The 13,401-nt window shown below is 39.7% G+C and overlaps 1 protein-coding gene across 1 annotated transcript in view; it reads right to left on the bottom strand.

The window, feature by feature from the left end:
- f5 (coagulation factor V) overlaps window positions 1-13,401 on the bottom strand; it is a gene marked incomplete at its 5' end in the record, with an annotated part of 51,257 nt that overhangs the window by 18,930 nt on the left and 18,926 nt on the right. Inside the window, 9 exon segments of the mRNA XM_034227593.1 lie at window positions 440-2,738; window positions 3,420-3,632; window positions 3,755-3,902; window positions 5,128-5,333; window positions 5,776-5,872; window positions 6,505-6,685; window positions 7,908-8,073; window positions 9,540-9,761; window positions 11,452-11,607. Coding sequence (XP_034083484.1) covers window positions 440-2,738; window positions 3,420-3,632; window positions 3,755-3,902; window positions 5,128-5,333; window positions 5,776-5,872; window positions 6,505-6,685; window positions 7,908-8,073; window positions 9,540-9,761; window positions 11,452-11,607 — 3,688 coding nt within the window.

The following is a 13,401-nucleotide window of genomic DNA, read 5'->3' as shown; positions in this document are numbered from 1 at the left end:
CTTCTTTAGAGAAGACCAGGAAATGATGGATACACGGATCGTGTTCAAATCAATAGGCACGCAATGACTCTAAAGAATAATGATCACGCATCAAACACACATTCAGACTAAAGGAACCAGCTGTTTGGAAAATGAGAGAAGTAGAAAGTACAGGTATTTGTGTTCAACATGTAAGAAGTAGAAAGTACAGGTATTTGAGTTCAACATGTAAGAAGTAGAAAGTACAGGTATTTGAGTTCAACATGTAAGAAGTAGAAAGTACAGGTATTTGAGTTAAAGAGTTGTCAGAAAAAGTAGTGGAGTAAAGTACTGATAGCATAAAAATGTACTTAAGTACAGTAACAAAGTATTTGTACTCCACTACTTCCCACCTCTGATGTCTATCCATGTGTGTAGAGTTTGTAATAAATCTGAATCGTCATATTGACTCTAAGCTTACCTCTGTCCATAGCCAGCATAGTCCCAATTCACCTCTTCTGCAGCGATGAAATAAGTCCTGACGTCGGGACCTGAGAACTTCAGGTAGTATTTGGTGGTGTCGTCCAGGTTGAGAGTCTTGATGTCTATACCACCGCTGTAAGGGTCTACATAAGTCACATACTCATATTCATCTGCGGTCACATCTCCCTCCATCCCAAGATGATCCGGATCGTCTCCAGGAACGTACAACTCGTAGTCGCTGAAATCGTAACGAGGCACACCGATGACTACAGGCTCGTTGATCAGTTCTTCTTCATCAGTGACGGGTTGCAGAAGGGGTCGAGACCCACGTGGACTCATGGCTGGACCAAAACCTCGAGGAGAAAAAGGTAATCCACTCCTAGACTGAGGTTTGTACTCCTTCTTCTTCTTTGTCTTCATGCCTAGACCTTTCGAGGGTCTCTGACGAAGACTTACCTTCCGGATCTTTTTTGGAGGCGGTGTTGCTTTGGGAGTTTCTTTCGGAAAGTATTTCAACATGTAGTCGGGAATATCCACGGGTTCCATTTGGTGAGTGCTCTCATAAGTCCAGTTGTGCGACTGTGTTTTGACTGGGGTTGTTTTAATCACCTGGGAATGGTTTCTTGTGAGGTAGATGAACAGTTCTTCACTTTCCTCCATGACACTTAGCTCCTCAGATTGGCTCTCTTCTCCTGCGTCGCCGGAGAGGGACACATTACTCTTATTGGAGAAACCTTCTTCAGAAGATGTGTAGTTCGACTCATCAAGAAGTGAGGTAACATTACCCTCTGTTGTGTGGGATCTGGATATATTCTGTTTACTCTCGAGCAAAGCTTGTGATACATTTCCCAGGCTTGAGTCGGCTTCGATAGTTACGTTTTCAGAGGAATTCATTTGAAGTGTATACTCATGTTCTTCTGTAGTGTCATTGCCATTGGTTTTATTGTCTCTGCCGTCGACTTCCAACTCTAAGATGGTTAAGTTGCTTCTGTCCATGCTAACCTGTTCAACATCAGCTGCTGGAAAAGACAATGAATCATCATCTGCTGATACGTTAGCTGCTGTGTTGTTTTCATTTACCTTTTCTGCAGAGTTTGACAGAGACGTTGCGTTACCGTCTGTTGAATTAGAGAGATTTTTTGTGCTAGAATTGGACGTTGGCACCGAGTAAGAAAACACGTCACCTCTTGTGAGAATCTCCTCTGAATCAGTCATCTGGTTATCACTGGTCAAGGTTACATTGAGTTCTTCAGTCTCCAAGATTGAACTTGCATTTCCTATTAAAGTCACGGTAACATTGGTAATATCTGTGGGTACATCCGCTGATAGTACCGTAACATTGTGAACTGTTGTGTTCTTTGTGTCAGAAACTGCAGAAGCGCTGCTGTTTGTAGTTAAGTTGTTATTCTTTACCACTATATTTGGGCTGTACAAAACGGTTGTGTTCTCTATTTTATTATTCAAAGAAGAATCACCAAAGCTTGACGGCTGACTGCTGTTCTGCGATTGTGTTGTATTCTCACTGATGCTTTGGTTTAGCAAATGTACGTCCGTGAGGTTAAATGCATCCACCTTTTCCAAGTTTGATAATGATGTCTCGTTGATTGCATTTGGCTTTATGGATACATCGCCATCTGCTGATAATACCGTAGCATTTTGAACTGTTGTGTTGTTTGTGTGAGAATCGGCAGAAGCGCTGGTATTTATAGTTGCATTGTCACTTTTTAGTAAATTTGGGCTATACAAAATGGTTGTGTTCTCTATTTTATACAACGACGAATTACCAAGTGTACTGCTGTTCTGCATTTGACTTGTGTTCACTTTAATGCTTTGGTTATACAAATCTACTTCCGTGAAGTTCGATCCATCCACGTCTTTCCAGTTTGCATTTGGCTTTGAAAAAGAGGTTTGTGTTTTATTCTTTGTCCCTTTCAAATGAATCATGACATTTCCATCCTCAGGCACATCAACAGCATCATAGTCGAGGAAAGAGAGGTCCAACTGGTCCACACCTGGGTCTTTGGATTGGTTCTTCAGAGATCTCAAATCCCATAGCTCTGCATACATGTCTGTGTCAATGTCTATCTTTACTGGCTTAGTTTCCACCGCAGGTGTTGGATTTTCCTCTTCATATTTGATTTCGTCAAGTCCCTGAGGGTTCCATATATGAAACTTATTCTCGTAGTCATCGCCAGGGTAATCGTACTGGTTGTCACGATAGCACTCAAAATCCTTAAACTTGACGCGCATTCCTTTGGTCGTCTCATGGGAGTTCAGGGACGCCAGGAGCCAGACACCTTATATGAAAGAAACACAAAAAACATCAGATGAAGACCTTAAAACAACTGTCACTTTTCACGTGCAAAGGTTCCAGATATTGCCAATTGGCCCTGAGAGCTTAAATTATTATTTTTTTAATCTTGCAAATAGACGCAATGCATGTAATATTCATGCCTCGAGGTTATATACCTCTTCTTATTGGTCAAGTCTCCGTTTTACTTCCTTGTCTGTCCGAAATGTCATCACTTCATAATAATTGTATATATATTTTAGACATGTTTGTAAAATGTTCTTAATTAGCATATGAGTTTTAGCCAAAGATGTGATTTACTCCCTCAGATATAGCTTTCACAAGAATTGGACAAACGAGTCACAGTGACATTAACAATTGACCTTTGACCACTGTAACCGAACCCCAAAAAAGGTGATGCCTTGAAACTTCTTGCAGCAGTTTTCTGTATTTGCAACGCTTTTTCTTAATGCAGCGTATTTGTTTCCAAATTGGTGAAGATGTTTCTCCACTTGCTTGTATTGTGTCGATTATTGGGCCAATATTCTAACTCTTTGCAGTATTCTGTATAATACCTGTCTGCATCTCTACAGTATATATTCTCAAAATATAGGTATCCCTACAGACAAAATAATTGCACACACATATTTTAACTTAGAAAAAGAAGCCATTGAATGCCCTTACATACCTATGTTGTCCATTTCCATAGTGATAGTCTCTCCGGTCATTGGGTAGAGGCTCAGAAAGTCCTCTGTCCGCCCATTCACCTCAAATGTGTGTCCGTAGAAAGTAGCTGTCTGGATGTAGTCCTGCGCTCCGATGCTGGACATGTGCCATGTTGCAATCTCACCGTTACAGAAACCTAAGTGAGGTCCACTTTCAAACACGTACCCATTGATCGCTGTGAGGAAAAGGTGAATACATAGCAGTCATCTGACGGCAATGCAGTACGTTTTGCAGTATTAATGGAGTTCATATATCATAACTTTTAGGATAAGTTACTATCAGATGGCAAGAACTTACAGTGCATGACATTGGACTTAATAAACTCTGGGTCTGCCTTGTTGACTTTGGATCGATCACAGAATTGGCGAATGTTGTCATCCAGGTACCAGCTCTTGTTCTCGTCGAAGACAGCCAGCATAGCATGCTGCTCCTTGTCTGCCTTCAGCTATAGAAACACAAGTATATTCTTCATTGATAAAGTGAACCAGATGAATGAATTTTAGGCTTTCTTTCAACATATGTAGTAGGAAAAAGGGGCAACTTCCAGGTCTGAGGAGTCAAGCAAGTGCCTTATATCTGCTTTCTCTTTTTTTTTACCAGAAGGGGGCTCATTCAAGAAAATGCCCTACTTTTCACTTGATTTATTGCCTCAATTAATCTTTTTCTTAAAGAGTTTATAGTCTCAATCTCTAGTTTTAAACCTTCCTTAATAGAGTTGGATGTTCATTTTGTAAATGATGGTCCCATTCAGAGTAAAAAAGGTTATAAAGGGTCACAAGGCTATCTTGTGATTGAGCTGCCACCACAGTGTTGTGGTGCATATACTCTTTTGAAGGTATGTTTAAGTTCTATTGAAGTCTATGTTTCCTAAGAACAAGATGGCGAGGCCCAAAATGACCAACTCAAGGTTTCAAAACCATTGTCCACAAACTAATGGGCACTTGTATGCAATCTGATCGATATTTGTTTAATCAAGGTCACAAGTTATTTATGCTATTTCTTTTAAAGTATAATTTAGTTTTTTCAAGATAACAACATATAGTCATAGGCCATTATATGTAATACAGACCAACAATGTTTTTAGAGCCATGTTTAAAATGAATGTATTTTGTTACTGTACATTTGTAATTCAACACGTATATTTTTTACGTTTTTTTAATGTTATTTTATTTCTATTGATATGTTTGCATTTTGGAATGTTTATTTCTAGTCTTTTAATTTGTATTGTACAATTCCATGTCTTTTTATGCTGCTGCAACGTAAACATTTTCACAAATTGGGATTAATAAAGTACATCTTATCTTATTTTATCTTAACCTCCTGAGCACAGGGCCTATTTTTCAGGCCTCAGGCTCGAAAATGACATGCCCAGAATGAATGACTATATCTTCGCTTCTGAAAGGGGTATATGAATAATCGTTTGTATCAAAGCAATGATACACCTGTGAGTTGGCTGTAGAAGTGTCAGAATCAATTTAGATATTGCTTTGTCAGAGTAAATTCAGATTGAACATAGTAAAACGTTTAAATTCTAATCTCCGTCATTACCTATAGTGAAAACCACCCTTGAATGATGGGATGGTAGCCCAGAACCCTTAGGGATCCAAACCACATTATATCATAAGCACCCTGTGTTAAGATAGATGCTAATTCATGTCTAATCTTGTTACCTGCACACCCCTGACATTCAGCGAGCGACTCTTGCAGATGAGGATCTGTCCGATCAGTCCTGAAGCGATGTCTCGTGGAGCGTCCACAGCGCTGTGGTACAGACGGGTCAGACATCGAGAGTCTCCGTCCAGAGGCTCGTCCTCGTCCACCACCCTCCAGACGTAGGTGTGTGTCTCGCCTGGCTGAACCCCGTGAGACTGGTTTCCTGGAAAACACATTGAGATATACCTCTTCCAGTTAATATAATAATTAGAAGAAGAGTGGCAGGGGGTTATGTTGAAGAGGTAAATGCTGCTCATGAACCATTCATGGTGCCTACTTATCACTTTATGATGAGCACTGTCCAATAAAATGTTCTAATAGTGGACATGATTTGGATAAAAAGCCCTGGATAACTAAGGGCTTACAGAATTCTTGTAAAATGAAAAATAATCTTTATAGAGATGTCATAACATTCAGAACAACTACTGCTAAAAGCAAAACAGAAAAAATACAGTAAAACTTGGATAATGATGATACTAGTGAGAATTGAAAGTTAACCCCAAATTAAAAGCCATATTAAACATTTCAAGAGAGTTTGCTGATCTAATATATAATGAAAGCAAAGTGCATACAAAGTGTTTGTTTTGCTGTGAGGACAGATTTACCTCCTGCTGGGTAGTTGACGCCCTCATCTGACTTCTCGATGGTCAGACCATGAGGATAGATACTGTACGGTCTGGAGGCCAGGTTCTTAAAAACGATCTGTAAAAAGACATGAGGATTTCTGATGATAGAGATAAATATCATGTGTGTTTGAAGTCCAGAAGGAAAGTATTGGGATTGGACAAGATTTGATATTTGGCTCTGTACCCACAGCCATTTCATTGAAATATATATATATATATATATGAATGAAGAAAATCGGATATATCTGTTGTTTAGTTTCCTACATATTTAGTCTGTTTTCTCATTCGACAACATTGCGAGTCATCTTTTATATAATCAATATCTAAATGTAAAATCAAAATTGAAACCTGAAAAATCTAATTGTCAATTCAAAATATTAAGTCAAAGTCTAATGGTTAAACCTAATGGTCCACGCTGACTTACATCTGATAGTCTTTATATCCAAAGCTGATTAACACTCTAGGAACTGTAACCATATTTATACACAGTACCCCAATTCACGGAGAAGACATAAACACATACTTAAATCTCAAATATTGATTTCGTTTTAGAAAATAATTGTATGCTATTTTCCAGTCCTACGATTAATTGTCTGCTGATTTCTCCGGTCTTGTGTTATGTTACGACGGTCATAATGAAAGGCAGTTTTAACGTTGCTGATTATATGCCTTTACTCTTAATTTTATGTTTATTGTATATGTCCTCACCTTGATAACGTCTCTGATTTGCGCCTTGATAATCGGGCCGAGGATCCCGAGCTCGTTCTTCCTCTGTTTCGTCTCCATCCTCTCAGTGAAGGACTCGTTTGTGTACAGCGTGTAAACCGCCTTCTTGTACTTCTTTCCTATGCGCGACGCTGACTGTTTCAGGTACTGGAGCTTGAAGTCCCTACACAGAAGATAGACAAGGCACGTTGATTTATATAGCACTTTTCAACACAAGGCAATTCAAAGTGCTTTACAGAAATGAAATACATTAAGAGCATAAAACACATTAGAAACATTAAAAAGATAATTATGAATAACTCAGGACATGAATAAAAGTTACAGTGCAGTTTAAGATGTGAATAGTTCAATTAAGAGCAGCGGCAAAAAGAAAAGTCTTCAGCCTGGATTTCAAAGTAGTCAGAGTTGCAGCGGACCTGCAGGTTTCTGGGAGTTTGTTCCAGATATTTGGAAATATCCCAAACCAAATTCTCACATTCCTCTACCCCTAGTCTTCCTGTGAAATTATAGTTCTTTTGACACTTTTCTAACCTTTTTATATTCCTTTCATCCTTCCCTTTCATCCATGTTGCATCCCCACACAACACATGTTCCTGTTTTACTATTACCAGAACCAGGGGCGGACTGGGACAGCCCGGGACTCTCAACCGGCCCACTTCGGTACCGCCGGCCCACCTCGGTGCCGCAAGTAAATACCGCTAGTAAATACCGCTAGTAAATACCGCTAGTAAATACCGCTAGTAAATACCGCTAGTAAATTCGACGGGGGGGGTGCTAGTGACTTATCCGACCGGCCCACATCGTCCGACCGGCCCACTTCAGTACCGGCCCATCGGGATTCGTCCCGATAGCCAGTCCGCCCCTGACCAGAACCCATCTTTGATCTTTAAACCACTTTTCTTTTCAATACCCAGAATTAGGATATTTAAACCTGTTTCAAGACTTCCCTCATGAATCTTTGGCCTTTTTATAATTAATTTCAAGCTGTGTGGCTCCGGTGTTTTCCGTGCAAAGTTTAGAGATTATATTCATGTATGCAACTGGTTTAGTGGAAGGCAAACTAATCAGCAGCGCTATCAAAATCTCCTTTTTTAAATGAAACATTTAATTTCATAGTGATATTAAAGAGGACATATTAGACCAATTTTCAGGTGGATATTTGTTTTTAGTGTCTCTACTGTGACCTCTGGAGGGAACACAGGGATGTGATCCTTTGCAGACCATTTATATGCACATAAACCTATAGAACACCCTTAAAGAAAAACCACCAAAAGCAAAATCATAAACACAAAGGTTATATTTTGCCACTGAAGTATGTCTGGTAGATGTGATAAACTGTCCTTATATGCACTTAAATGCTACGAAATGTATGAAATGCTTCTTACTCGTCAACGTATTCCGGCATACTCGGGGCGTAATCCCAGATCATTTCCTCCGCAGCGATGTAGTATTTCCACTCCTTACTGTGTCGTTTTTGCTCGATGGTCATCCTTCGATTGGGCACACTGAAGCCGTCACACTTCTTCACCTCCAGGAAACCATGCATGCCAACTGCAAAAACACAGATTTGTTCTTGTAGATTGTTGTAGTAAATGTATCATTAAGTCTCATTGAAGTATATAACTTCCTTCTCTGGTTTGATTTTTTATTTGGGTTCAAAATGTAAGAAGTAGAAAGTACAGGTATTTGAGTTCAACATGTAAGAAGTAGAAAGTACAGGTATTTGAGTTCAACATGTGAGAAGTAGAAAGTACAGGTATTTGAGTTCAACATGTAAGAAGTAGAAAGTACAGGTATTTGTGTTCAACATGTGAGAAGTAGAAAGTACAGGTATTTGAGTTCAACATGTAAGAAGTAGAAAGTACAGGTATTTGAGTTCAACATGTAAGAAGTAGAAAGTACAGGTATTTGAGTTCAACATGTGAGAAGTAGAAAGTACAGGTATTTGAGTTCAACATGTGAGAAGTAGAAAATACAGGTATTTGAGTTCAACATGTAAGAAGTAGAAAGTACAGGTATTTGTGTTCAACATGTAAGAAGTAGAAAGTACAGGTATTTGAGTTCAACATGTGAGAAGTAGAAAATACAGGTATTTGAGTTCAACATGTAAGAAGTAGAAAGTACAGGTATTTGAGTTCAACATGTAAGAAGTAGAAAGTACAGGTATTTGTGTTCAACATGTAAGAAGTAGAAAGTACAGGTATTTGAGTTCAACATGTGAGAAGTAGAAAATACAGGTATTTGAGTTCAACATGTAAGAAGTAGAAAGTACAGGTATTTGAGTTCAACATGTAAGAAGTAGAAAGTACAGGTATTTGTGTTCAACATGTAAGAAGTAGAAAATACAGGTATTTGAGTTCAACATGTAAGAAGTAGAAAGTACAGGTATTTGAGTTCAACATGTAAGAAGTAGAAAGTACAGGTATTTGTGTTCAACATGTAAGAAGTAGAAAGTACAGGTATTTGGGTTCAACATGTAAGAAGTAGAAAGTACAGGTATTTGAGTTCAACATGTAAGAAGTAGAAAGTACAGGTATTTGAGTTCAACATGTAAGAAGTAGAAAGTACAGGTATTTGTGTTCAACATGTAAGAAGTAGAAAGTACAGGTATTTGTGTTCAACATGTAAGAAGTAGAAAGTACAGGTATTTGTGTTCAACATGTGAGAAGTAGAAAGTACAGGTATTTGTGTTCCACATGTAAGAAGTAGAAAGTACAGGTATTTGTGTTCAACATGTGAGAAGTAGAAAGTACAGGTATTTGTGTTCCACATGTAAGAAGTAGAAAGTACAGGTATTTGTGTTCAACATGTAAGAAGTCAAAGTAAAAAGTCGTCAGAAAAACAAGAAGTGGAGTAAAGTGCTGATACCAGAAAAATGTACTTAAGTACAGAAACAAAGTATTTGTACTCCAATACTTCCCCCCTCTGTCTGAGACCTATAATATATGCCTAAATATAGTACAATAGGGGACCTTTAAGTTACATTGGTTAGGTGTGTGTATGTTGTGAACCCGTACCCTCCATGTGCTTCATGGTGTGAGAGGACAGCAGCCAGCGGCCCCTGTGCAGAGCCACCATGCTGCAGGAGGCCGTGGAGCCGCTGATCAGACCCACTGAGGACACTTTGTGGCCGTTGTGCTGCAGCACCTGACCGTTCAGGTGCACGGAGAAAACCTCGGGGTCTGAGCTCATCGCCAGCAGGTGCAGACTCACAGAGGCATGGGCACACACACTCACATCTGCAGGGAGAAGAGGAGGGTTATGTTACCTCTAGATTTCTTGTCTATGCAGGACATCTGGAGAGTGTCTTCATGTAGAGAAATATGAAGGGTGTATTTCAAGCTTGTTATGTAAATAAGTCATTGGGCTTTTTTCTCATCAACTTAGATTTGTTGGAACATATTTTCAAATATAACTGACTGAATTTATTGTAAAGTGGTCTTATTAACACATGAATACTACTGTGTAATATATGTTTACAGATATATTTAATAAGTACAATACAAGAAAAGCTCAAGTTTCATTTGTGGGCCGTATTCCATTATGCTTTTTGAATTTGCTGTAGTTTGGACACCACTGTAGTAGATTGTTTGTTTGTGCAGGACATCTGGAGAGTGTCTCCTCTCTGACTGTACAAGTGACATGCACCACCGTCCATTAATCTGTTCCTATAAACAGCGGTGGGAGATTGTTTATTTGAGTAAATCCAGACACAACAGTGAACTAATACACGAGGAAAGCTCCAGTGTTCCAAAGTAAAACAAGTGATGATTCATTTCACAATGAGGTGTAGTTACATTTCATTAAACCTGAAGCCTTAATCTAAAGCAGCAAGTTCAATCAACCTTGAGGATACATTATCATTCGATTTTTAAAATATTGACACCCCTTGGAGTGCATTATTCCATTTAGAGACTACTTATGAAGCGCTAAAATAAGAACTTGATTGGTCAAAAGAAAAGTAATTCACAAGAAATCTGTAAAAGTTAAAATCATAAAGGTTTCTGGTTCGTTCTTTTTTATCTGATAGGTTATATCCGCGACCCGACCACGGATAAGCGGGACAAGATGAATGGATGGTTATATTAAGTTACACTAAATGATAAAATACCTTTTAAAAAGAGGTAAAGTAACCACAAAATATTAAAACATCATGTTTCCTTTTAAAGCATGTTTGACAATCTGCTGTTTTTCCAAATTAAAATTAAACTCGATATCTCTGGGTTAGGAAATGTTTGTTGGAAAATAACAAGACCTCAGAAGACAGTTTCTCAAATCTGGCTTACCATTGACAGAATTACTATTAAGATAAATGAATGATTGAAATATGTTTCTGTCCTCCATGCTTTTAAATATTGAACTAAGTACAAGTCATTGGCAAATTGATATGACTACTTTCTACTTTAAAGGTGGGGTAGGTAATTTTGAGAAACCGGCTAGAGATCGCTAGAATTAGAAAATACACAACCGGAGAAAATCTGCCACTTCCTCACAGAGCCCCTCCTCCAACACACACGAACGCGCACATGACCAATGAGGGCACGAGATAAATTTGTGCCCCGATGGAAGGCTGACAGGCAGGTAGGCCATCCAGTTACTTTAGCCGGCTCAGATGATTGGTCGTGCTTTTTACAGCGCCACGACTTCCACAGATGACATTTTGTTATGGATTTTTTGTCAAAGCACTTCAGATATTCATTGCTATCGGGATGTTAAGAGCATTCCATGGAATATAACAACAAGTGTATCTCGAGCCGGTTTCTCAAACTTACCTACCCCACCTTTAATATACCTGACGCACTGACTGAGCTTTGTCTATTAACCAGGACTCAGTCTAATGTGTCCTGATGTTTTCAAAATCTTTCAAGGATACAAACTAAACGGCTCACTGTGTAACTATATAAGTAATACATGAGTAGACAGACTCACCAGGCAGTGTTCCCATAGCGTATCCGTTGATGGTGTACTTCATATGGTTGGCGTGGATCTTCGGTGTGTACTTGCTTTCTCTTTCATCAAAAACCCCGAAGAGGAACACGTACTCATGCTCGACTCCGATCTGAATCCCAGACTCATTCAGACTGCCTGAGAGAACCAAGGAAGAGAACAAAATATCATGTCTCTTCTACATCAACACGTGTCCCCTCTTCTTCATGTCTCTTCTACATCAACATGTGTCCCCTCTTCTCCATGTCTCTTCTACATCAACATGTGTCCCCTCTTCTTCATGTCTCTTCTACATCAACACGTGTCCCCTCTTCTTCATGTCTCTTCTACATCAACACGTGTCCCCTCTTCTTCATGTCTCTTCTACATCAACACGTGTCCCCTCTTCTTCATGTCTCTTCTTCATCAACATGTGTCCCCTCTTCTTCATGTCTCTTCTACATCAACATGTGTCCCCTCTTCTTCATGTCTCTTCTTCATCAACATGTGTCCCCTCTTCTTCATGTCTCTTCTACATCAACACGTGTCCCCTCTTCTTCATGTCTCTTCTACATCAACACGTGTCCCCCTCTTCTTCATGTCTCTTCTACATCAACACGTGTCCCCTCTTCTTCATGTCTCTTCTTCATCAACATGTGTCCCCTCTTCTTCATGTCTCTTCTTCATCAACATGTGTCCCCTCTTCTTCATGTCTCTTCTACATCAACATGTGTCCCCTCTTCTTCATGTCTCTTCTACATCAACATGTGTCCTCTCTTCCTCATGTCTCTTCTACATCAACATGTGTCCCCTCTTCCTCATGTCTCTTCTACATCAACACGTGTCCCCTCTTCTTCATGTCTCTTCTACATCAACACGTGTCCCCTCTTCTTCATGTCTCTTCTACATCAACACGTGTCCCCTCTTCTTCATGTCTCTTCTTCATCAACATGTGTCCCCTCTTCTTCATGTCTCTTCTTCATCAACATGTGTCCCCTCTTCTTCATGTCTCTTCTACATCAACATGTGTCCCCTCTTCTTCGTGTCTCTTCTACATCAGCATGTGTCCCCTCTTCTCCATGTCTCTTCTACATCAACATGTGTACCCTCTTCTCCATGTCTCCTCTACATCAACATGTGTCCCCTCTTCTCCATGTCTCTTCTACATCAACATGTGTCCCCTCTTCTTCATGTCTCTTCTACATCAACATGTGTCCCCTCTTCTCATGTCTCTTCTACATCAACATGTGTCCCCTCTTCTTCATGTCTCTTCTACATCAACATGTGTCCCCTCTTCTCCATGTCTCTTCTACATCAACATGTGTCCCCTCTTCTTCATGTCTCTTCTACATCAACATGTGTCCCCTCTTCTCCATGTCTCTTCTACATCAACATGTGTCCCCTCTTCTTCATGTCTCTTCTTCATCAACATGTGTCCCCTCTTCTTCATGTCTCTTCTTCATCAACATGTGTCCCCTCTTCTCCATGTCTCTTCTTCATCAACATGTGTCCCCTCTACTTCATGTCTCTTCTTCATCAACATGTGTCCCCTCTTCTTCATGTCTCTTCTACATCAACATGTGTCCCCTCTTCTTCATGTCTCTTCTACATCAACATGTGTCCCCTCTTCTCCATGTCTCTTCTACATCAACATGTGTCCCCTCTTCTTCATGTCTCTTCTACATCAACATGTGTCCCCTCTTCTCCATGTCTCTTCTACATCAACATGTGTCCCCTCTTCTTCATGTCTCTTCTTCATCAACATGTGTCCCCTCTTCTTCATGTCTCTTCTTCATCAACATGTGTCCCCTCTTCTCCATGTCTCTTCTACATCAATATGTGTCCCCTCTTCTTCATGTCTCTTCTACATCAACATGTGTCCCCTCTTCTTCATGTCTCTTCTACATCAATATGTGTCCCCTCTTCTTCATGTCTCTTCTACATCAACATGTG

This window comes from Gymnodraco acuticeps, unplaced genomic scaffold (genome assembly GCF_902827175.1).
Source record: "Gymnodraco acuticeps unplaced genomic scaffold, fGymAcu1.1, whole genome shotgun sequence".
In the NCBI taxonomy this organism is placed as follows: Eukaryota; Metazoa; Chordata; class Actinopteri; order Perciformes; family Bathydraconidae; genus Gymnodraco; species Gymnodraco acuticeps.
The sequence above is the reverse complement of the archived record's forward strand: the minus strand, read 5'-3'. Positions and strand labels throughout refer to the sequence as shown.